Source organism: Pyxicephalus adspersus, chromosome 7 (assembly GCF_032062135.1).
Source record: "Pyxicephalus adspersus chromosome 7, UCB_Pads_2.0, whole genome shotgun sequence".
NCBI lineage: Eukaryota > Metazoa > Chordata > Amphibia > Anura > Pyxicephalidae > Pyxicephalus > Pyxicephalus adspersus.
In genome coordinates this window covers 64,155,166-64,181,986 of record NC_092864.1, presented here as the reverse complement: position 1 = coordinate 64,181,986, position 26,821 = coordinate 64,155,166, and the positions used below count along the sequence as shown (strand labels likewise).

The following is a 26,821-nucleotide window of genomic DNA, read 5'->3' as shown; positions in this document are numbered from 1 at the left end:
CCAGCGGTAAACCCGTGTGACTCAGGGTTTTAAAAAAAATCCTGCTGAAAGCGGTAACCCCAAGCCACACTTGGGGTAGTTAAAGTAAAAAACAAACTTACCTGGTTCCGTCGGCATCCTCCGGCAACCTCCAGTGTCCTGCCATCCTCTGGCCGTGTCCTTTTCCTTGATCTGTCCTCTGGCAAGTGTGCTAAGGTTCCCCAGGAGTTCCTGGTGACGTCGGCGCGTATAGCTGCCGCTAGGGGCGCGGCGGGAGTTTCAAATTATTTTGTATTACATTCAATACAAAATAACTTTATTGAATGCAATGCAGTGGATTTCTTTGTCTAAAAGAAGTACATTGTCTTTCATGAAAAAGTATTTTACAGTATAATATAATAGTATGAGTATAATAAAGTTCGAAACACAAAACCATGTCAAAGTTTATTAATTCATTAATTTCTTTTTAAATTTATTTAGTTTATTATTTTGACATGATTTGTGTTTCAAACTTTAATATACTTGTAATATTATATTATACTGTAAAATAAATTTTCATGACAAACAATGTACCACTTTTAATCCGGACAGAAATGAACCGCCCAGAAGGTAAATACCAGATTAGGAGAGCAACAGAAGGGAAAGTAGATTGTGGAAGGAGGTTAGGAGGTTGCAACATCTATTGAACAATTCTGTCCAATTTGCTACCAGGCAGTTCAAAATGGTAAATCTAAAATATTTTTAATAAATGTTCTCTAGCTTTACCCTCCATACTGATATATAAAAAAATTTTTAAACTCAAGAATAATAATCCGAAAAACATACTGCAAAAAACTAAGCAATTTCTTTACGGCAGACCAGAGTTTTGGCTTTTAAACAGACAAGAGGGCGCTTAAACTCACCCATGTGACGAATGTGTTGTCCAATCACCTTCCCCTTTGCCAGAGATGTCACTCGGACGCTGTTATCCCAGTGGCCTCCACTAAATAGCACTTTTCCATCATGAGACACCACAAACAGTTTGGGGGTAATCTCAAGACCAGGAGCGAATGGACCAGATACAAAGCGCTGGGTTCTGTCATTAGTAAGGAACAGATACAATTAACACTCTTTTAAAATTTACAATCATTCAAGATGCAACATAATGTACGAATAATAACATTTTATAAACACGATGATCAGGTTATTCTTTCAAACACTACTATAGTTCACTTACTTTTGATTAGTCACAGTTGGATCCTTGGTAAAAGTGAAATAATTGGAAATAATCTTGTCATAAGGCAGCCATCCATGAGTTCCAATAATTAGGTTTTGATTTATTGTCACCTAGATGAACACAAAGAAAATTAGACCTGTACACTATAGATTACAACAAACAGCTGTAAAACATTTTACCTTGTTTCTAGTTATGAACAAGATCTAACACACAGCAGCTTCCAGAACAGTTATAGAGACTGCTACTGAGGATCAATTCCCCAAAGGTCAATAAACACTCACATGTATGTATATGCACACTATGCTTTATCCTAATTTATTTTTATGTCTCCTATTCTTAAGATTACCAATATCTTTCAGTAAATTAACCCACAATTGCATAGGGCCCGAGTACTTCCAGGTCTATTCCTTCTTAACTTCTAGCACGTTCATAAACCACATCTTTAGGCATTTGTGCTTAATCTCAAATGGTCACAACCTTTTTTTTTCAATCCGTCCAATCCATATATCTACCTGTCCTTGCAGACATAGACTATCATCTCTTTTCTTTTGCCTTACACAGATATAAGCAATACCAAGTTTTTAAAATCACAAATCAAAGCAAAAAGCTCACCAGTGTTTCTTGACTCCCCTGAGTTATAAAGGAACGGAACTGACTCTTTGGGACAACAGCTTTAACTACAGGGATGTTATCGCTGATTCCCTAGAAAAAAAATTAACAGAAACTGCAATTTTACAGCATACAAAGATTATGTTATAAAATTGGGGAAAATAACAAATAACAACGTTGTTTGCTTTTACAGAGTTCTATTATCCAGCTTTTAATAAAAGGCATTTATCTGTTTTTCAAAGCTAGTTTACCTTTATAAAGAATGATTTCAGCTCGGTTAGGTTTTGGAAAAGGTTCAGTGATGCATTGCCTGGTTGATTCTGTCTCAGTAACAATTCCTCTGCAGATAACCGAGGAGGATGAGGCTCCTTTTTTTTGGAAACAAAAACAAACTTGTAAAAAAATATTAACATCAAAGCGGCAACCATTCATTTTATTACACTGGTATAAAAATTTAGATTTTAGCTTACATGAAAACTATCTTCATGCTTTCTTTTAGATAATCAGACATCCTAAAGCTACCTACAGCTACCTTAGGGAAAAAAAAAATCAGTAACACACTAAGGGCCTGTGATGTTCATTGACATGCATTTCACCTGTAGTTGACTTCATTCTAATGTGTATTTCCTTTGAGCAGGTTTTCCATTTGCAAAGAAAGCAAAACTACTCAAGGAAAAACAAAAGCCCTTTAGTACAGTCCCAAAAACTCACCTAATCAACAATTCCACAACAGCTGCTGTCCCAACCCTACAATCCTCAAGACTGTATTGGTCCTGTACGCATTACAATGCAGACGTGATATCCTCACACAGAGGTAAAAGATTGGCATGCCTAGTAGGTTTAGCAAACTGCTAATCAAATCCAACACCAGCCGTGCAGGTCATAGGAGTGTGGATTACATAAGAATAGGATGCTAGTAGTTTTATTTAAATTTTCAATAGTAATTTATGACCAATTTCTTTGATATTCTGCAAGTAAAAGTCAATAAATTTGCAGTGATATCTACTTTTAAAAATACCAGATCCCAAGGGTATAAAATATTTTTTGCTGACGCTTGCTGAGATTGTGCACAAGAAGCATATTTAATCAGAAGAAAATTGCTATCAGAAAGGTGGGAATGATTTTTTGCAGAGAAAATAAATAGCCTCTTTTGCAAAACCTGTTAGCAATTTTCCAACACAAAAGTTTTTACTTTAACCAATCTTCCACTGGTTGCCTAAAAACTCAAAATATTCTTTTGTTTGCACCTGACATATGTGTTTCCTTTAGTTGGTTCTATCTGAGTAAATAGGTGTGTGTTCATGGTAAAACACTGTATTCTTTTTTTATGTATAAGTTCTTGTAAGCAATCTTTACTGTATCAGAGAAGCAAAGAGAAGAATTTACTTTAAAGTGAAGAGAAATCTCTTCAAAAGTCATCGTGCAATTTCCTACTGTATACTTGAACTTGTATACTATGGAGCAAACAGAAATGAGGTAATTTCGCCAGAGGCAAATGCAGCAATCTAATAGATGTTCTAACCTTTCCCCATTATCTTTCTTACTTGTTTAATTGTAAACACATTTTGAACACTTTAGATGTATCTTAAATAATAATTTAGTTGATATGTGAAGAATACATTTCTGTCCATTTGTGTCCAAATACTCCATGCAGTTTACTGAATAACTCAAAAAAAAAAATACCTTTAACAATTGGCAAGGTATTTGCCCAAAGTTATTAATCATTCCTTCAATTGCTTTTCTTTCGTTCTCATCTGCAATTGCATCTAGATCCACAGCACCTGATTTTTAATAACAGAAAGATATCAGAATCTGCATTACACAGCTAAATTTAAACATAAAAGTACGAAGCATCTACTGAACAACAATGAAACACTAGTCATATTATACAGGAATGTGACAATTGCAAAGTCACTAACAAAATATAAGTATAAACATACTCCCACATACTCTCTCAATTCTATACGTGATCCTTCTAAAATAATATAAATAACCAATAACCAAAATAACCAAAATTCTAAAATAACCAATAAATATAAATCTATTTCCTGGTGTGGGAAGGCCCAGTCAATGGAATAGATTGTACTAGTGTCAGAGTAGAGGGTTTACCAAATCCTTCCCTGAACATGTAACGTTTTAGCAGTTACCGGTTTATGTTATCATTGGCTGGTTAAACTATGCGTGCTTATGAAGTCTAAAAGTCTCCAAATCTGTTTAAAACTGGTAATGCTTTTCATTATAAAACATAGACTTAGTATGTATCCTCTGTACCTTCGTAGCTACAATAGTAGAAAACATTGAGAGCCTCAACAGCTGCTGGTCCTCTCTGCTTGTAGCCAAAGATCAAATCTATCCATTCATGAAGATGAGCAGAAACATACTCCGACTCCTGGGAAAGAGAAATAAATTAATCAATACATAATTTATGCCAGGGTTTTCCAGCCTTTCTTGAGTCAAGGCACATATTTTACATTAGAAAAATCCCACAGCACACCACCAAACAAAATGTCACATACACATGTTATTGGCTATCTGCTGCTACTTAGTGGAAGAGTTGGATAATTTCCCCCAGTACACCTGGTGATCTCAAGGCACACTAATGTGCCGCAGCACATGTGGTTGGGAATCACTGATCTATGTCAATGTCAGCATGCAAAAATATAAACACGTACCAGTGCTTTCCTGTGTTTGTGGATAAAATCTTCAGGACTTTTGGCCCATTTTGGGAGAACAACATCATTCACCCTCTCTTTAGATAGCTGCAGTTTTCCTAAATCAAATCCTACAAAAGATGAAGAAAGAAGTATGCTAAATAAACACATTATGGACTTATTATAATACCTTACATACTGTGTTTTTTAAAGGTTCATTTGCTTGCTTAAAATGAAAAAAATTGCCTGCATTCAATGTTTAACTCCTAAAGTGTATGTCACTCGCAATAGATTAAGCCAGCAGTCGCCAACTGGTGGTCCGTGGCTCTGGCTGGTGCGCCCCCAGCAGGGGTCAGGAACCATGCTGGGAGAGCGCGCCAACTAGAGCCGCAGACCACGTCCCCCATACGGGACACAGGCTCAGGGAAGTGGGTGAGTTCTGGCATCATGACATCACTATGGGCCAGGTTCCCCTATGAGTGACACCTGGCTCCCCGCACATGCGCGGTCTGGGTCTGTGGTCCGTGGGTCTAACAAGGTTGGGGACCAGTGGATTAAACTACAGCAAGCTTGTTTAGTTACACTTGGTGATCTGTGCACTGACAGGTCACTTCTGGCAACCAGTGAAAATGTAAAAAGTGAGTGGCTTCATTAAAAAAATAAATAAAGAATTGTGAAAAAGTAAATGAAGCACATAGATTTAACCTCCCGAGCAGTAAGCCCGAGTGTGGCTCGGGGTAAAAAAAAACAAGCTGAAAGCAGTAACCCCCCAGCCACACTCGGGGTAGCTAAAAAAAAAAAATAAAGCCTTACCTGGTCGCATCGGCATCCTCCAGTATCCTGCCAACCTCTGGCCGCGTCCTCTTAGTCGATCTGTCCCCCGGAGAGTACACTGAAGTTCCCCAGGAGTTCCCTGGGACGTTGGTGCGTGTGGCCGTTGCTAGGGGCGCAGCGGGAATTTCAAATTATTTTATATTGCATTCAAAATAACTGTATTGAATGTAATACACTGGATTTATGTGTAAAAGCAGTGCATTGACTTTATAAAAAAAAAAAAGGGAATTTAACAGTATATTATAATAGTATGAGCATAATAAAGTTTGAAACACAAAATCATGTCAAATGTTAATATTAAATTTATTTAATTAATTATTTTTGACATGATTTTGTGTTTCAAACTTTATTATACTAATACTATTATATAATACTGTAAAATACATATTCATAAAAACCAATGTACCGCTTTTAGACATATAAATCCAGACAGAAATGAACCGCCCAGGAGGTTAACATACAGTGTAAAATACAATGGCAATCTGGCACTTCTAATAGAATCAATTATAAGATCTTCATATCCTCCCTATATTACCGTTTTTGTTTTCCAGAAACTCTGGAAAGTAGAAGAACTCGGGAATTAGTTCCTTCACATCGTTTGGATTATCCATAAGAGCTTGCCAAGTTGCAGGAATGGAGTGAAACTGCCTGTCAGCACAGTCAAACCTGCAGAAGAACAGAAGAAACAAATATTTAAGCAGCTAGCACTGTCCTTCTCTTGGATTTAAAATTAATGTGCAGGAAATCATGCATGGAATCCAGGCCACCAACAGGCATCAAGAACTGCATTGTGGTGGGAAGGAGAGAAGAGCACAGGTCCCCCTGGAAGCACTGGGCTTTGCAATAGCTGCAGCAATGGGAGGTTTCATTGGAAGTATGGTGTGAAGCAGCAATGGTACAAAGATTCTCATTGGGGGTTATTTGGGCCTGTCTGTCTGTAATTCAGTTTTTGTTAATATTTCACTGTATGAGGCTGACAGTTCAGCTTGTGGCAGGGAATCCAAGTCTGCTAAAGTCTGAGAGTTACGGTCCTCTTCACTGCCTTAGCTCTCACATTGCAGCATCAAAAGCTGGGAGACGAAATTAGAGGCGAGATAGCATCTTCCAGATTTTAGAGGTACCCCATGTCACCCTGACAAACATGAAACAATTAAGCTTACACTAGTAAAGGGAACAAGTTATATGTATGAGACAAAATATTTAGATTTTTGTATACAGTCATGGTCTTGACAGTGACACAAATGTTGTGTTTTGCAAAATTGGTGGAATAATTTTTATTAATGCTTTGTTTATGTAGTTCTAATTAAATCAATTTCATATATTCACCAAGAGGAAATAGGATTTTAGGATAACAGGTAGGAAAGCTGTGACCCAGTACGGATTACATTTAAAGACCACTAAGGTGGCCATTGCTGTTATCTATTGGTTCAAAATACCTGCATGAAAAAGCTATAGGTTGAATTGTGTGTTTTATTATCTCTGCACCTTGGAGATCTAGGAGTAATTCCTCTTGGTGAATATATGAAGTTGATTAATTAGAACTACATAAACAAAGTATATATATATGGCTTGATAGATTTGGAATACTTTGTCCCTCTGAGAAAGTCTGCAGGTAAAACGCGTCAAGGACTCAATAGTACAAATTGTTCATTAGATATACTATTATATATGCTGGAAATATGATGAATGCATATAAATTCATTGCAAAGGGATTTATTAGCAGGAACCAATAGACTCACAAATACACATTTTCACTGTATTTTGGCCCTGCACAAATTTAGTTAACATTTCAGTATAAGCATATCATCAGCAGAGGTGAAGGTGTGAATGAGTTCAATAAGAGGGGCAGATGTGCTTAAAATTATTGTCTTCAATGGTTATCTCCAAGGAAATTTGCATGGGTTCCCTCACAACACTGTCATAAATGGAATTAAAAAGTAATTCAAGTGAAACTTCTCCCAACAATCCAGGCTTACTCTGATGATAATCTGTGTATTTTCCACCATGATGGAATGTTACATGGCCGCTAAGAGGCTCAGAGATCATAATGTTGAAATTTTGGACCCATGACCCAGAAACTCCCCAGATTTTAATCCCATTGAGAACTGTGGTCAATTCTCAAAAAGCAGTTAGACAAGTAGAAGCCCACAAATTGTAATCCAAGAGTTTACAAGGTAAGAATGGATCACTGACAGTCAGGATTTGGCACAGAAGCTGATTTGCAGTATGTTAGAGCAAATTGCAGAAATTATGGAGAAAAAGAGTCAACACTGTAAATATTGACACAAACACATATAAACATTAATGTATTTGTCAATAAAAGCATTTGAAATTTTTATAATTGTTATTTAGTATAACATAGAACAGGGGTTGGCAAACCTTCATGGCCATTAGGCCATTTCAGGGGTGGGCGAGAGCACACTAGGCTGGACCCTGAGTTCCGCCCTAATGGCTCCGCCCACCAACAGGGAAGTGAAATCCCCCGCCTCCGTCGGAGTTTGCCGACCCCTGCCTTAGAAACTTGCAAAGAAAGTAAAAATTGCTAAAGTTTGCAAGACACAACAATTGTGTCACTGCTAGAACTTTTGTTTTTTTACCTTCCACTCTGAAGCTGGATGTGCAGTGTAGTGAAGGGTTCTACCCGAATCAGATAATGCATGACGCCAGCAGCATTGGAATAATGTGTACCATAGTGAAACTTATCAATCTTCCCAGAAGGATCTTCAAAATTTTCATATCTGCAATTTAGATTGTAGAGATTAAGCTATTAGTCATACTGTATAAACATTTGTACAGAATACCAGTATGTATTTATAGGCTGCATATTATAACTATTATGTTATTGCAGGGGTTTATGTATTAACAATCAAAATTTTTATTCTTTGTTATTTTAAGTTCATAAATAAATATCTGACAATATTGCTTTTTATTTTATGCTTCCAACTTGTTTCTTAGTTAAACTGAGTGACTTGCTTTTACTTGTGTATAAACCTTCATTTGCGGAATATATATGTGCAAATATAGGGTTAAATTATATTGATATTCATGTACATATTATTCATATTCAACACTTCGTTGTGTTTGTGGTTGACAAGTTACATGTAGCATCCCACACACGGCTGCCTATTGAAAATAAAGTAGGACAGCAGGCTTATTGAGGGTGGCTGAGTCTTACATTGGCCTTACATCTCGTGGTAAGGAGAATGGACTAAAAACATAGCTGCAGTTACTTGCGCTGAAGAACCGGTTACATTTTAAGTTGCTAAAAACAACTTACTTCTCTCGGACAGCGGCAGCATTTTTCTCATTCACCACACCAACTGGCTTGGACAGGTCCCGGAAGACAGCTGGGTTGTTTAAGTCCAGCTCCTCTGATGTATAATCTTGCAGCACCCATGGGAACTGAAACAAAGAATCATCTAAAATTCTACTAACTTAACTACTTAAGACCCCAATGTTGTACACATTGTAATATTGTTTTCATTCCTAATGCTTTATACAGATAGGCATAAATGGTGATTATAAAATCTATATTGACAAGGGAAACTTACAACTGGATACTGAGCAAGATCATTGTATGTTCTACCAGCTATAGTGTTCAGTTGAATGAGGTAGTCGAAGTTTGAAATCTCTCTGTTCACCCATTTCTAAAGAGTAAAACATAAAATAAAAAAACAAAAACAAAAAGAACAATAATCAGCAAAAATGTCAAAGTCAACTACAAGATGCTATGCACTGTAATTCCTATTAAGTCAGAAGTAACACATTTAGAAACTGCTTTGCTTTAAAAAAAAAATAATATGAAATGTTTGATAGAAAATATCAATATCTCTCAATATTTTTCCTAATATACAGGGATTGTTATCCCATTTTAAATTTCGAAATAAAGATTGTATTGACCTTTTGTATTTAAAATTTATAAAAAAAAATGTATTTTTAAAAAACTGTTCTAAACACATTTCAGAAACAAAGATTATTATTAACCAGTTTTTATCCAGTGTCGACAGATTACACAGCGCTGTACAAGTCCATAGTCATGTCACTTAGCTGTCCCTCAAAAAGGATCACAATCTAATGTCTCTACCAGTTAACCTAACAGCATGTTTTTGGAATGTGGGAGGAAACCGGAGTACCCGGGGTAATCCCACACAAACACAGCGAGAACCTACAAACTCCATGCAGATAGTGTCCTGGCTGAGATTTGAACCTGGGACCTAGTGCTGCAAAGGACAGAGTGCTAACCTGTGAGCAGATGGAGATGTTTTACTTTGGTTTTTGACAGATTAAAACTCAGTTATGATCAAAAAGCAAGTTAAGCGAGTTACAGTTAAGGACTCAGTAAAGATTCTTCTAAGAAGGCATTAATGTTTGTTTTAGAAACATTCCTTTAGAAACATTTTAGTTCCATTTGGCCCAACTAACCATAAGTGGCATGGTTATACCATTGTTTCAACAACATAAAACTAAAGGAATGTAAAGCTGTCAGTCTGTAAACCTAGATATTAACATCTGGGCAACAAATCCTTTGATTCTAGAGTAGTGCTAACTAATGGATCCATCCATAACTTGGATAATCAGTAACCATGTGCAATGCAAAATTATTTATTTTTTCAATATAAGTTTTCATTTGAAAGACATTCTACATGTAAAAATTATAATATATAAAACCAAAAAACATACACAGCACTGAAACAAAACAAAGAGTATTACAGTAGTAGGAAAATAGAAGAATTTAAGATGTACAATTATTTTATAGAAATAAATTTACCTAACTAGGACACCTAAATAAACCTGTCAGGATGGCCGTTACCTAAAAAAACAATTGTCCTACAGCTTGCCCCATAGTTTTGAACAGTTGTGTGACTGTGTTCAATGGTTCTCAAGTGTCGGCTACACCAGAACTAGCAAGAAGTTAGCCCAAAACAGACATTGGTAATCGGTGAGAACCTTGGCTGTAAAAGGTATTATCAAGTCCAGGTAATTCAATTTTAATACAAAACACTGGGGAACCATGAAGAAACGTATGAATGTAAAGCCGTACTTTTTAGTCGGGAGTGACCAAGTGTAAATAAGACCTGATATCTAGCATTAGCAGTATTAGTTTGCCTTAAATATTCATTATTTAATTTATTTTACTTGTATTTATATAGCCCTATATTAGTCAGGGCTTTACAAAGTCCATTGTCATATTCTTACCTGTGTAAGACCAGAAGCCTTTAGCAATTCATGTGGTGACCGGGTACCATAAAGATTTGGAAGTCGCAATAAAAGAATGCGGCTGTATACCTTATTCCTGACCTGAATGAAAAAAAAAAGTTAGGCGAGATAGAGACAAGTCTTAAAGTGTATTTCAACCTAAAATTTCTATAAAATAAAACCATATATCACTTTGTAGGGCGGCTGATTTTTTGGTAACATGCCAAGTAAGTGCTGACAATTTTTCCTCCTTAACAACTGATGATCGGAGAGATCAAGCCTAGCACAGAAGCATATCTAATCTAGTGTGATCAGGCTAGTAGGAAGATACAGGATGCTGTACATAAGTTATTTGTATCTCCTGTACTCAGTTGTGAGACCCATTTGACATCCAGCCCCTTTTTGATTGATAGTGGGTGCCAGCTGCAACCTCCCGGTCAGAAACTCCACTGTAATGCCCACCCACTGGGTAGAGAAGAGGCATAAAAAGGTTTAAGAAGTTTTTTGTAAATAAAGTGAAAATTCTATATAAACCAAGTTTTTGACCACTGTATGATCCCGCAACCTTACGAAAAGTGTCTAACAAGCACTTGCAGTCTAAAGCTACATACACACGTCAGATGATTTTCTTTCAATTAATGTTTCAGGGCTGGTATCAGATGAGAATCTGACGCGTGTACAGCAGCTGTCCAAGTTCGTTCATGGATTCATCCTAGCGGATCCACAAAAAAACGTAATGCAAGTGAAGAGGGAGTGCAGCGGAGTGCCGCTCACTCGTTCTCTCCCTTCCCTACTCTATGGAGCAGAACAGTGCTGTATGTACAGCGCTCGTTTATGCATTGTGAAGTCTTTTGTGAATGTATTTTGTCTTTCCAAGGACAAAAGTCTATCTTGTGTACGCAGCCTTAGACAGCTTGTAGAATTTTACATGAGGACACAGAACCATTGACTGTACACAACAACAAGAAAGTGACCCAATATTACCAACTCAAAAGTACAAAATATTTCAATAATAAATATAAATATATATATTTATAAATATATATATATATATATATATATATATATATATATATATATATATATATATATGGAAAAAGATAAACTGAGCATATTGATTTTATTATTTTCAATTAAAAAAATGATACACTATAGATGTATTTATTCACATTTATTTTACTGGAATTTCTGTTGGTTACCTTTTTGATTGTTAGCAGTTTTGTGCCATAAATTTCAAATCTAGGGCACAAATCTAGGTTTTTTTCAAGTATATACTCTAATAATAAATGACACTTGTTATAAACTATGTGACATTGCGCTGTACAGTGACTGGATTCACAAACACTTTACCTGTTCCCAATAGAAGGGGCAGACAATTTCACAATTTATTATATATATATATATATCCCCTATTGAAAAACTCACCTCTTTTTTAAAGTTCAGGAAGTAATTTGTTTGGTCAATAAGAAATATTTCCAAGGCCGATCTTCTTAAATTGTACCGTCGCAAGTGTATCTCTCTAATCTGGGAAAGGTGCCACTTAAAATCATAACCAACACCTACAGGCAGATGTAAGGAAAACAAAGAAGATTAAAAACAGACCTGTAACACAATAAACATATTTTAATATCTAACCAGAGCTTGAATTTTTTCTGCATTTCAAAACTGCTTTTTTTGACACAAGCCCTTATGATTTTTGATAAAAAAATATTTACCACACCTAATATAACATGAATGCTATTGGTATATATAAAGGTATAGGACCATATAAAATAAATGTCTCAAACCCTCTTCTTTTTCAGTGCTGCCATCATAGAAGTATATATGTTGCGTGGTGACCTCTAATCGACCAGAAATCACATCCATTATTGTAACGAGTTCACACTCTTCAGACAGTACCGTTTTCTCCTTTTGACTTTGTTCTTCTTTTTCATTTCTAAATAAAAAAAAAAGTATTTGATGTCAGCATATCTCATCTCAATATACATTCCAAATCAAACGTGTTAAGACTCCACAGATCAAATATTTGGTAATTATCCCTGCTGACTATTCTTCCACAGAAGCGGACTGGGAAGGATAAATATATATCTGTGATCTCTATGATTCTGAAGATGGCTTTTAATCCCAAAACACGATTTGCACTACAAAAGAATTCTGCTGCTTGAATTATTGTCGTGGGAATTTCATTTCAGAGGACTGTCAAACATCCTAGATAAATTAGGCCTTTGATTGCAAACAGGTCAAAACAGAAGCAAAACTTTTATAAAAAATAACAAAGGAACAAGAGTGTGCATGCAGCATGTTAATCATATAAACCTACACTGTAACCGTGTTGTCCTCTTCAGGAAGTTCAAGTCCATCTTCTTCTAAGTCATTAACTTTCACCTGCTTTACAGCTTCCAGCAAAAGAGATTCACTTGATAGTTCTGCTTGCTGAACACCTGCATGATATGAATAACTACGTTAAATATACAATGCAAGCAGCGAGGTACTGCTTAGACATGGGTGAATGATTTCACCTCTTTGTAAATGTCTCAAACATTATTACATGAGTACTTTGGGTAAAATTAAAACCATTGTGCGCAGATGTTGGTTTTATACATATCACAATTTCTGCTCTGTACAGTCCACCAATGAAAAGTCTAAAGTTATGATATCCAATTGTATGTTTGGAACTTCTTCTCAATAAATCCTGTACCCACAGTTGTTTGGAGGTGTTCAAAAAAAGGCAAAAAGCAGAAAAGTAAACACAAACTTCAATCTCACAATCAGTGGACACCTACAACCGTTATGCCTGTTATGTGCCCAAAAGAAGAAAATTTACCTACAGCTTCAGTTCAAGCAATAGGAAGGGGTTATTCTACACAGCATAAAGTGTATGTATAATAAAAAACTTTTTTTTTTTTTTTTTTTAATACAGCAGTAAAGCTTTGTATGTCTTGGTTCCAATGAAAACTAAAAGAAAGTTTCTTCAGGTTTATTCCTTCCCTAGTTTATCCAAAACTTAAAAATATATATATAAATTTATAGTATCCTCTGAAGCCACATATCTTTATAACAGGTATGTTTAACAGAAACAGGTAATTACACCGTGACCAATGAAGTAACCCAAAGGCCACTGTTTCCTAAACCAGGTCTGCATAAACGTTACAATTGTCAGATCTACTCACTGGATCATAAATAATATGATTATGTATTGCATACAACCTGATGAAATGAGAATGTTTTTGGAAGTCTAGAAAGCAATCTCTGACTGATCCCACTATATGAAAAAATAGTAAAATACGGACCTTTCTTTCCAGGGGCCTCGTTCACATGTGAGGTATCTCTGAGCAGCTTTCCACTGTCTTAAAGTGGCTGTATACTGGCTGTTGATTTGTTTCAGCATACTGTTGTAGCGCAAATTCTCCTGACGGGCCTTCCTGTTAAATGGCTCCAGGAAAAATGTCTGAGTAATAAAACCAAAGAATTATTAAGAATTACATTCTAAAATATTTGCATGACAGATCTATCTGTGTTCGTACTTTTCTGGTTCTGCCTGCATATATGTAGTTGATTTACTATTACCACTAAGATTCAGAGCTCACTGCAATTTCTGGTTTTACAGATATTAAAAATAATAGTGTAGAGACTTTCCTCTGATCCTCAAGGCAAAGAAAATATGGAAAAATTATTGAGAAGAAACCAGTAGAACTGAAATTTGTAGACACCTCAAACATGGAAAACTCAGCAGACTGAGGGCACAGATGTCCACGATGCAGTAATACCCAAAGAAAATTTAGCTACACTATTAGAGAAAACGTTTTAATAGATCTGCTATATAAAATTCTTAAGGAGCTAAAAAGAAAATAAAGAATAAAAAGCTACCTGAAACTTGAGCTTGCTTTCACCACGCTCTCTTTCCCGTCTGTGAATATTCACCATGAGCGCCTCATGACATTCCTTCCAGTAAAGTGCTATCTGCTCATGACTTCTGCTGAATGTATCCACTTCGTACTGTTTCATGTATGGTATGATCTGTTTAAGAGAAGACACAATACACAAATATTACATTTTCAAAAAATTGTTTTTTTGCTTTGAGTGTGATTAGCTCACAGTGAGTGTTTTATACAGTAAGTGGCACCTCAATGTTGAGACAAACATCTGTTCTAATTGCATGTAATAAAATAATGTACCTGTTCTGACTTACATACAAAATCATCATAAGAACAAACCTACACTCCCTATCTTGTATGTAACCCAGGGACTACCTGTATTGGCACCCTTGCATTTGCACCTTTTTTTCCCAGAAAATTGTTGCAATTACAAATGCTTTGGTATTTTCATGTTTATTTCTTTTGTTGGCACTAGAAAAACACAAAAAAAAGGTAGGAAAAAAAACGGAGATATCCCCCACAAAAATGTAAAAAATGGTCTGGACAAAGTTATTGGCACCTTCAACCTAATACTTCCTTTGGAAGAAATAACAGATGTTAATCAGTTTCAATGAGTCCTTAACATCTCTGTACTGGAATTTTGGACCACTTTTCCTTTGTTAGCTCCACTGGATCTCTGACATGAGCCACATATCTGTACTATGTTGGTACCGGTTCTCTGTTATACATAGCTTGTCCATATATTCGGTCTTTCACATGTCGTGTATATGTACCTGTACCTGCTCTGTTTTACACAGTGTGTCGCTCATACACAGTGTGTCGCTCATACACAGTGTGTCGCTCATACACAGTGTGTCTGTACCTATTGTTACACAGAATGGTAATGAATGTTCTCTTATGTACAGTGTGTCTGTATTATGTTAAATACAGTATTATGTATGCTGGCAAAACACAGCCTCAGTTTCAGCTTGATGATCACACATTTTGCACAATGAACATTCTACTAAGAATGGCAAAATACTTACATATTTATCTATAAAGATCCTCCATTCCTCAGAACCGCAATATTCCTGAAAGTCTTCAAATAAGGAAGGGCTTCCATTAGTAATCGGAAGGGAAGGTAGGTGGAGATTCATGAAAAGCAAGTCATAGATTTTAGACACCAAAGTCCTCACAATGGGAACGAGGAATGAGTATGTTTCGGATTTCTCTTTGATAGCTTTGCTGAGGATTCCTTCAAGTTTCCCAAGCAGAAAACAAGCCTCTTCTTGGTTCTCAATCACTTTGGTCTGCAGTAAGGTGTTCAGCTTCGCTGTGGCCATAGCGCATACCTATGTAAAGACATCAAGAAGCGAGTCGTTAAACGGGAATTTTATTTTAATGGTAAAATATGGCGTAGTAAGCATCATATTTATACTAGTAATAGCAGAGGCTATTAACCAAATATCAAAAAGAAAACCAAAGAGATTTTTAAAGCAAGGAGATTTGTATTTATTTTTTTAGATCAACCTATTTTTAGCATTGAATTTATTCACATAATCATTAAAAACATTAGTTGCATAGCGATATAACTGCTTTAAAACATCATTTTTAGTTTACATTTAACATTTTTTGGTCACTCAAAGTCTCTACACATTCCTCAGATGAACAAACTGCTTTACCACCATCATTGAACGCAAGACTGAAGATAGACCAACATGGGAAAACCTTGAATGGATTTCTTAAACTTAATTTCTTAAAAGCCATCCCAGGCTTGCTGGATCACTCAAGTTCCCCCATGATAGTCTATCTTCTCCAATCTCGGAGTCAGAATCAGGTCCAATATGTCTATGCCAGAAATGCCAATCCCGACCACCTGCCTTGCTTTTACCATTTCAACACAAATTGGAAAGGGAAAGATGGCAAGACACCTTCACCTGATCCTAGGTTGCCTTTGGTGTGGTGGGAAAACTACCCCAGGTGAATGTAATATAGGCACCCAGGGCTTTTCCAGTATGTGCTAGGTGTTTGAGTTTGGTAATTATGATTACATTATGTAAATGTATTTACTAAGTGTGTATGGATTATTCATTTGAGGGTTAAATATACAGAAATCTATATCATCCTAGAGGTTTTCTAGTTGGTATATCATTTTCCCCAAATTATAGTAAAATTTCAGCATTTTGAAATACCATTTCTTTCTATACAAAGAATTTATCAAGAACATCCATTGTAAAAAGTATTGAAAGATCTCATTTTCTATTTAAAGGCAATAGTTTTCCATGCCATAAATAAAGTTTAATGCAAACATATAAGAATATATTGGGAACATACAGTAGCACTGTTCCCTGTCAATTACACCAATTAGATTCCAACTATATTGGAAAGAAATTGAACCACTTGTGCTCAGAATTAGGAGATATAAGGACTTTATTAAACAAGAAGCCAAAATCAGGATTATCTTAATTACATCTACCGACAAGTAGTTCTACCCATTTAATACTATCTCAATGGTATCAAGTAAGATGATTGAGTGATAGTATCATAATTTAATTGTTGACTGCTGGAGATACTAGAATTAGGAATATTTTTTATTTGCCTATAATGCCACTTTCTTCTCTACAATATAAACAATAGGGTGCACTATATAATATGTCGACACATACATAATTTATGCCCAACAATACAATAAAAACATCCACTAAACAAATTACACACAGCAAAACATTTTGATTTGGGAGAATGAGTGCAGCAGAGATGAGACACATTACAGCGAGGACCTTTCACTTGCAAGCATACAATCTAGAGGGATATTAGTAGCTGGGGTTGCCATAACTGTTTCCAGTCTGATTCTAACATAGATTGGATTGATTATGCCAATGAGATTTGGTTTCTTACCTTGTTGTTTTTATTTTGCCTTCAATTAGTCATCTGTAAATGCCTTAGTTGGGTCATTTATCAATGCTACCACCAGGCAGTGTCTGTGAGATCTTAAATTCATTTTTTCCATGAAGGCGTTTGTACAGATATGCAGGTCTAAAGTCCTCTGGCCATTACGATACTTATCCCACACATCGTTATCAGGATTACATCGGTAATATTATGACACTGGTGCTGCTACCAGCGGGGCTTATATTTTACAAAGCTGTGTTCACTGTAACCTGCCCAGTAATAATTTAATGTTGCCTGGGTAGACCTTTGGTGTGCTCGTAACCCAAAAAAAGTCTATAACCACTATTACCCACCTTTAGTCCCTGCAGTATTTAAAATAGAATAGTCATATGGAGGCTACTTCCAATGATGGCGTTTAGGTTTTTACGGGACATTGATTAGGGCTAGCTGGATTGATTTTTATTTGCCAAACAGATATGTGAAAAATAGTTTAATTCAACCAACCTGTAAATTATCCTGGGCAATGAAACCAAGCAAAAGCCGGAACTCTACTTGGGAAAGGGTCTCCGATTCAAGTCCAGCTGGGTACCACACGGACAAGCTATCCATCAGAGTTACTATCTCTTCCAGTAGCTAAAAAAGACAATGCACAGGACAAATTAATACAAACAGGTCAGTTTGCCAGAAACGTGTAAAATAAACCTAAAAAAAAAAACAAAAAAAAATTCAGGCATACCTTCTCAGTCCATAAGGAGGGGTTTACACAGCCTTCAGACTGCAAAAAGTCTTGTACGATATGCAACAATCTGTTAGCATTTTCAGCATGAATTTGAGATTTAGGATCCCTGTTCTCAGTTACAGCCCATTCTGGCATCTTTTCCAGTAAACTGAACATAAAGGTAGGAAGCAAATACAAAACAGGTTACACAGGGGCAATCAGACAAGTTAGTGAAATTAAACCACTGAAATAAATAGCCAAGTGTTAAATGAAAAATTTACCAAGCAAAACACCCGTGTGAGAAGGTTCCCTTTACAAATCACAAAAGACTTCACTCTTAGCGAAGATAAACAGGGTGACTTTTATTGCTTTGAAACTAGTATGTAATAAGTACAGAAACTCTTTTTTTATCCACACAATGTCCACTACAGCCCCTTTTAGCTGGGCGCACCACTTGGCTGTTTTTGGGTGGTTACTTAAGAGTTGGGTCACAATACAGGGGCTGCCACCCACCTACAAATTCTTCCCACCTGGTTTAAAAAAATTCTGGGTTCAACACCGACAGCATGCTGACAGATTCCCCCTATTTCACACCGGTTAATAAAGGACGTATGCCCTTCAGACAGTAAAACATATATATCCCTTATATTACCAGGATTTAGGAACTTTGTCACCCATGTCACTGGTGTTACACAAATCAGATAAACAAAGTTTTTCAGACAAATATGAAGGGTGCCACTGTTAATCGGAGGTAAAGCCAGTCAACTAGGAAGTCAACAATGGAAAGTTCCCGTGGTAGTTTGATGACAAGACCCAGACCTGCATTACCACCCACAAGGCTGCCCTAAAACACTAACACTGCAACTGGAGCTTTGCCTAATCTTAAATCTCTTGGTAAACATGGAAATAACCTTGGTATTGTACATACATAAGCTTGATTTCATCTGAAGGACGTAGAAGTTCATTGGACATCCCAAGGTTGGTAAGTGCGGAGAATACTTGTCCTCGTTCTATCCAAGTCACAGGGTCTGATTTGTCAAGGCCTTTCCACATCAGACAGAGAAGAATGTCTGTAAGCAGCTGGACAAGCTGTTCCTCACAGTCCTGCAAAGAGCAAAAAGTATTTCCATCATAATGAATATTTTGGTTTACAAATAAAGACATGTTTTTTTTTTTTACGGTATTGCTGCAAATTACCTATCCAATAAATGGTCCCATCAATAGGACCCAGTTAATTTTCAGTTATTTCCAAGTGATATCGGCATCTTTACTGATCATTTACATTATAACCTACGTAACATTACAGAAAAACAAACCGACTGTTTCTGCCTTTGCTGTTATTGTTCCACCTAAGCATTTACTGAATTGTTGCATGTTTTTGTAATATATAATATTTTTGTATGGATTTATCAACCTGTACCACTGAACATTCCTTTAAACTCCTAATCTTATGTTACCTGTTATCTGTTACCTATTACCTGTATTTGCAAATAGGCCAAGCAATGTCACCTTCGTCCTATGCGCCAACATCTGAGTTTAAGGCCAGAATTTATTCCAGTTTTCTCATGTTACATTTTTAGGATAAAATTAGCATTTTTTCATTGGAGGGAAAGGACTAGTAAATATGCACTCCGTATTTTCATGCAAGGTTCATTTTAGAAAAGGAGAACAGATATAAAAATTATTTGGTCTGTTTAGAAGACCAGCCAATTTTGAAACGGATATAAAACATCAATAACCTAAAGTTAGCTATTTAAACAATTCCACTGTAAGAAATAATACAAAAAACATTGTGTTGGCCATAGTACTTTATGAAACTTTATATCACAAGGTCCTTTTCTACCCTGCTTCTACCTTCCTAAATTTTAAACATTTGGCTTTTGTATTTTTCTCTTCCTTTTAAAGACTCACATCTGCTCATCAACCATTTTAATAAAGTAGCTGATCATATTGTATCATATACACAGTCCAAATATCAAACACATGGAAGCAGCTTGTAATGAAATGACAAAAATTAGTGTATACCTTAAAACAAAACAAAATCTGCAGAAGCTTGGCATACAGATAGGTGAACTAAAATATACACTTGTCTGTGATATTCCCAAACTACATTTAGGCATATATATGCACTTTTATTTTTTTTTTATGCTGGCAGTAACATGTTTTTTCCATTTACACACAGGAAAACCTAATGCTCCTGCAGCACGGTAGTAAGATTTTGTACCACAGCTTGCTCAAGTATGAATAGTAGCTGTAATCAAAAGCCTGGGTCAACAAATTCTGCTTTTTCATGCATACGGGCCAGGTATATAACACTTGTAGAACATGCTCTAACAAAAAATGTCAATAACGCAGGAGGAACTGTAAGAAAGAACAAAAACTAAAGCTGCGTACACACGTGCAATTTTTGTCGTTGGAAAGGATCTTTCACGATCCTTTCCAACGACAAAGGACTACACGATGCATGAACGGTGCTGTACATACAGCACCGTTCATGCTCTATGGAGAGGGGAGGGGGAGAGCGACTGAGCGGCACCATGCTGCACGCTCTCCCCCTTCCCTTGCATTAGGATCGGTCGTCGTTCATCGTTCGTGGATCCGCCGGGACGGATCCACGGACAACGAACGACGCCGACTGTACACACGCCAGATTCTCACCAGATATCTGGCCGATGCCGATTATCGGGCGAGAAAAATCTGACGTGTGTACGCAGCTTAAGATATCCAAAGCGATCGGTCATATTCCAAAGTCAGTTTTGCTGATGACAAAATAGAACGCTTGTGTAGTTACAATAATCAATACATTTTTATCCAATTGGGATGTGTGGAAGGCCTGACAACAGCCAAATGAGGGGAATAATAACCAATTAAATTAATTAAATACAAAATGGTATGCGACTCCACTTACTCAAACAAAAGTAGTTCCCACCAATTAGAGTAATTAGTGGTGATCACATATAGAACACGTCTTTACTTTTAAAATCAAATACATTTAATAATAAATGTGTATTAATATTGTGAAGAAATGTGCTCTATATGTGATCACCACAAATTACTCTAATTGGTAGGAACTACTTTTGCTCAATACATTTTCATTCTTTCAGATTTTTATATTAGACTAAGGTTGTAATAGCCTTACAATTATTCCTCACCTCTTTGCTTTCCAAGTTTACAGTGAGGGAGAGGTCATCCCTGAAGAGTATAATAGGAGAACTGATAGACTCTTTGTCCAGTCGATCAATAGGAAATGATTTTGAAGACTCTACTGGTGATGGAGTACTAGTAAGACTTCCAGGTGTTGGATTTTCATTATCCCCCAAGTCAAAAGAAGCTAGTTCCAAGGTTAGATGGGAGTGATCATTGGGCCACATGTCTGGGTCTTCCACCCTAAGCTGAGTCCCACTAAAAGAAGGGTCATCACCATCCAGAAGTGTGCAAGCAGACTGGATACTTGAATTCAAGGACCCGGATTCTTCAGGGCACCAGCTGTTAGTATTATTTGAAAAGATGTTATCTGTTTTATCCACAGTCACTCTTCCTGAACAACTTTTCTGAGGCTCATCAGTTGTACTGTTTTTATCTTGCTCTTTAATATTTTCCATACATTGCACTTTGGAATTGACCTTGAATTCTGAATTTTCCTTTAGGAAGAATCTAACAAAAATGTCTTGCCAGCCAACTTGTTGGGCAATCTGAAAAGCTGCATCTGGTTGGAACTGTAGAAGATGCATGACCTACATAAAAAAGGAGAGCACTTATACAATCAAAAAAAGTTGTAATCACTTTATCAACCTAAAACATGAAAGAGTAAAATGGATTACAAATGCACACTACAAAAGTTCCCATTGTGTGTCTGAAACACAACCAAGCTTTTATGTTTTGCTCTTGCTCTAAAAATAAAAATAAAGGCAATTTAAAAATATACTAAGAATACTATAAAGACTATACCAACGTTACTTTATTATATGGCATAGTGGAAATGGTTATTTAGTAGCTTAAAACTGTTTGGTATTTTCAATATATATTTTGATCTGCCTAGTTACATTTGTTCTCTTTGCTTACTAACAGGTCACCCAATAGGTTATTGATTTATACTATTCGTCAATGCCATTATGGGTTCCCTACTCAAACTTTTAAATTTAGTGGTCTGTAATAAGCAAAATATTATATGTCTATAATATATGTAAATATTATATAAATATATGTCTATAACTGAATGCAAAAATTTAAGAGGATTTATAAGTTCAAGAGAAACAGAAAGAATTTCTAAACACTAATGATACAGTTGATTACCATTTATTTGTTATAATTAAAGAGTACTAGTGCTGTGTGGTTGCATTAAAACCTTATTTTTTCCCTTCATTCCACCTGGTAATTCAGGGAATAATACGCTTCTGGGTGACTATGATTCCTCGTCCACCATTATTCTCACCCAGACTGGACTTCAAGCAAATCTTGCTTTGTTCATCCCAATATATGAGAGAGATGGAATTTGAAGTTTGCACAAAAGTGATTAACTTTTTTTTTTGGTTTCATTTAACCTTACAGGTACTGAAAGTATTTTCTGCACTTGCTGAAAGTTTTTAACCTAAAAATAAAAATGAATGCAGCCACATCTAAGCATTGCTTAACTAATTTAGCAATATATAAACTTTTTGCTTTCGAGTTTAGTTACACTATAATGTGAATTGGTAGGGTTGTACACTTATTTTGGTAATATTTACACATACCTTTTTACAGATGGATACACGTACAGATAAGTCACATTTGTGAGACAAATGCACAACTGCTAGCAAATCTTTATAGTTTACAACAGGATCTGTAAGTCAAGAAAAAAAAAGATTTAAGAGCGCATTTAAGCTAAAAACAAACTTCATTTTAAGCAGCAAGAACCTGTATTGTGTCACTGAATCAAATTCAACAAATAGGGTTAGTTTAAAATTTAGCAACTCGTGATCTTGAAAATTTACATTACTGATGTGAAATAATGACTCACTATTACTCACTTTGACTAATAAATGCAGGAGAGTGATGAATTGACTTTTTTGGCCATCTTACTCCTTAATGGAGTCCATGGAATGCCTGTGCAGCTCAGTGTAGGATGCTGGATATGCCAGGTATACTACTAAACTCACACAAGCATACATGCCATTCCGGCCTGGCCAATCAAGAGTGCCGATGATCCGAAACCCAGAAGAAGACTGGGTGAAGATGGTGTTACGTTTATTTAATTGCAAAAGGGTCCTTTTTGTAATAAAAGGTTGCAATTTTTGTTTTATTGTTAAATCCCCTTTAAATGTGCATTTTAAGACTGATGTTATTGCTTACAAAAAAAAAGTGTTTTGTTATGTATGAATGCAGCTTTCCCTATTTTTATTTGCCTTAATTTTAAGGAAATTCTAGCGAATGGGCTTTTCAAAAAGCATGCGTTTTTTAATGGATCAGCTGTGCATTTATTAATGGTGAACAATCCCCTTGTAAGTGGTAATAGAATGATGTTAAGGAGAAAAACCTACCTGCCCTAAGAATCTGGTTAAGAAGTCCTTTAATCAGTAAAGTAGAGACATTGGCTTCATTTAGTAGCAATCCTAGCCCTGAATATCCCACTTCTCTCAGTCGAATTCGTAGTTTACTTTTCTCGTAAACCTTGTTGCAGTTCAGCATCTGTTCAAATATCTGCAAAGATAGACAGTTTAAAAAAAAAAAAAAACTTAACACATGCTATAGAGTCAACAGGTTTGTCTTTAAATGTTTTGTTTCCATACACACCATGTACCCCCCATAGAGCAGAAGGGTGCTGTATGTATATCGCTCGTTCGTGTAGTCTTTTCCTAAAAGATCCCTTCCACCGACAAAAATCCAACATGTGTACAAAACTTTCACGCAATCCAAAAATTATTAATAATTTACACTGGCGTTGTTTTCTTATTCACAAGCATGCACAGTTTAGTAACAAATTTGGAAAGCATACCTTGAATACAAGTTCTTTAAGTCGGTCAGAATATCTTTGATTTAACAGCAAAGCATAAAGAATATCAGCGCACCCTGGCTCAAACAAAAGCAGGAAAAGTTGGTCTATAGTAGGGGTTGTTATAAGGAGGTGGTGGATAATCTCCAAAATGCCACACAGCTAAAAGATAATAAAAACAGAAAAGCATTTATTTCACTTTTAAAATTATCAGAATATAAAATCCAGAAACCATTTCCGAGACTTGGCATTACCTGTTGTTCATCATTGGTGGCAGCAATGTAACCAATTATACTCTGAATCTCCTCCTGAGTTCCACCTTTGCTTAGAAAATATTTAACGAGTCCAAACAGCGACGTTCTAATGGTTGTTAGATCTTCTGATGCCAATGAAGTTTCTTTGCTGAAAATTTCATATAAAGAAAAAGTAGAGTTAGTAAGCTTGGAGGTTTGCAAAGAATCAAAATAATAGTAACCTGTAATAGTTGCCTGGATGTGCCTTTCCTAATACTTGCAATCACTTCATCAAATTTCTGATCTGCATACTTGTAGGCAGACAGTGAAGTTGGCCCATGATCCAATAAAGATATGTTTGCATCATATGTTATATCAGCTTAGACACTGGATCATATCCCTTATTCCTAACAAGGACCTGTAAACTAACCATCTTTAAGCACATTTGGCACCCTTTCCCTTCTATCTCTGAAAATCATTTTAATTGTGGGAAATAAACCTTAACTCCACCAGATCTGAAGATGAATGGCACAAAATAAGGTCTTTCGCTCCATCAATGTCATTTCTTCAGAATTGTCCTTCAAACTCTTTATGTGATGGTATGTAGTGCACGTTAGACATCTTTGTCTTTGTCTCTACCAGTCAGGTTGATTTAAGTGAAAGTCTTTAACCTTCATTACATGTTTATATCCCTAAGTATCCATGTCTGACACCCCTATATTTTAGGCTTTCCACCATTACTAAAGCTTAATCTAACCTACCTTTAAACTGTTGGCAACCCAACTAACCATACCCATGCCCAAAGTGACTATTTTTGTCAATGAAGAACTGAACAGTATCATTCTGATACCAAACAAAAATGTATCCCAGGTGTGGGCAGCCCAGCAAATTCACCCAACGAGTGGACTCAGAAAGTGCACTGCTTAGTGAAACTGCAAAAACAAAAGAGCTACATCTCAGACTCGACAGGTCTCAGCATAATAAATGTTAAAGATCATGACAGTACAATTAGAAAGAGACTTAACTAGTATGGCTTGTTTAGAAGAATTCCTTATGTCTAAATTGAAAATGGTGGTGCAACGTATGTTTGCAAAGTTGCATCTAAGCAAACCACAAGAACTGGAACAATGTCTTGACAGATCAGACCAAAGCCTAGATATCTGTCTATAAAGCACAGCTCCACATTTGGTGAAAAGCACACAGTATATAAGCACAAACGCCTTAAATCTATTATAAGGCACGGTGATGGAGTGGTGATAATTTTTGGCTAGTTTTGCAGCCACATCAACCTGGGCACCTTGAAGTCAATGAATTGGTCCTGAAGTTTCCTGTAAACTAAAGTAAAATGCGAGACCATCTGCGCTGTGCAAAAACAAATGGCCACAAACCTCAATGGGAAGATGGGCGATAAAGGGAACCAGAGAAGTGAGCATGAAATTGGACTACCCCTTCTTATATGAGTATTTCATTCTATGTGGGATGATGGCTGTGCCGAAAGAAACCAATGATGTACATAACTGTTTGTTTTAGTAGAAGGCATTTCAGGTAATTATTGGCCTACCTCCCTAAAACCCAACTGTCTATTGTTTGAGACTGTAGTAACTTATCACACCTGTAATAAATCCGGATTGTGTCCAAGAGAAACTGAACACCATACTTTTTGCGGAAGAGTTTTCTGCTGTCTTTAATAATGGTTGACAAGTACTGTATATGCCCTGGAAAGAAAAAGATGGATAATATTTTCAACAAAAAATATTACAATTTTCATGATTACAAAGATAATAATTTGTCTATTCTAAATCATAGCATTACAATAATGGCTTAGGTAAATCAGCAGAAGGTGATCTCGGACAATTCATATTAAAGTAGAAGTAATAAATATAACCAATTAAAATATGAATCTTATCTAAAACTGGACCTACAAGTAGTAAGCCCAATTTTAGAAGAAAAAAAATGAACAATTTTGGATTCAGCAGGAAATAATACATTGTCATAGATTTTACTGGCATGTTCCCCAACATTTCTAATAAAGTGTTAAAGGCACAGGAAGCAAGGGCATACCGGTAGATATCTTCCTAATGGTGTCAAAGACAGAAAAAGCAACTTGATCGAAATGTAAACCTGTTCCCACAATAACAAACGTAAAAAACACAAAACAAAACGGCTGTACTGTACTTTAAAAGAATGGTCCATATATGCTATTGGACATTCAGAATAAACAAATGTAATCAATTTTGCAAACTTACCAATTCGGAAGGGAAAATCCCCACGATTCCAGATACGAAAATCAAAAAGCAGATACTGGTACATTTGTTGTAGCAGAGGTGTATTTTGTTCTACTGACACTTGCTCTATTAGTAACTGGACTGACATCAGCACATTCACATCCATAAAGTGCCCTGGAACCTAGGAAGACACAAAAGGACAGTTTAATTAATCCATACAATTAAAAACTCCAACCTGTAATTGTCCTAAAGATACATACCTCACCCCTGTGTTTTGCCCAAAGCTTCATGGGATAAACCCATATCTACTGAGCCTAGACCATTCCAACATAATAAAGCTTAGACAGTTAAAGGAAAAGTAGCACAGAGATGAGTTCATTCCTTTGCATCTCTGATTAATCTCCCTATGCGTATGCTTTTTGTCAGCAAATGAACTGACTGGGACA

The 26,821-nt window shown here is 36.2% G+C and overlaps 1 protein-coding gene across 1 annotated transcript in view; it reads right to left on the bottom strand.

The window, feature by feature from the left end:
* Positions 1-26,821, bottom strand: part of NBEAL1 (neurobeachin like 1) — a 93,682-nt gene that overhangs the window by 8,141 nt on the left and 58,720 nt on the right. The window contains 28 exon segments of the mRNA XM_072419140.1: positions 882-1,054; positions 1,196-1,305; positions 1,808-1,897; positions 2,056-2,172; positions 3,488-3,585; positions 4,076-4,193; positions 4,477-4,586; positions 5,825-5,955; positions 7,887-8,027; positions 8,567-8,691; positions 8,841-8,936; positions 10,486-10,587; positions 11,911-12,044; positions 12,273-12,421; positions 12,806-12,979; positions 13,749-13,933; positions 14,353-14,502; positions 15,386-15,691; positions 17,736-17,864; positions 17,968-18,118; positions 18,878-19,053; positions 21,102-21,683; positions 22,680-22,768; positions 23,466-23,625; positions 23,921-24,079; positions 24,172-24,319; positions 25,763-25,865; positions 26,397-26,556. Of these exon segments, the coding sequence (XP_072275241.1) occupies positions 882-1,054; positions 1,196-1,305; positions 1,808-1,897; positions 2,056-2,172; positions 3,488-3,585; positions 4,076-4,193; positions 4,477-4,586; positions 5,825-5,955; positions 7,887-8,027; positions 8,567-8,691; positions 8,841-8,936; positions 10,486-10,587; positions 11,911-12,044; positions 12,273-12,421; positions 12,806-12,979; positions 13,749-13,933; positions 14,353-14,502; positions 15,386-15,691; positions 17,736-17,864; positions 17,968-18,118; positions 18,878-19,053; positions 21,102-21,683; positions 22,680-22,768; positions 23,466-23,625; positions 23,921-24,079; positions 24,172-24,319; positions 25,763-25,865; positions 26,397-26,556 (4,366 nt within the window).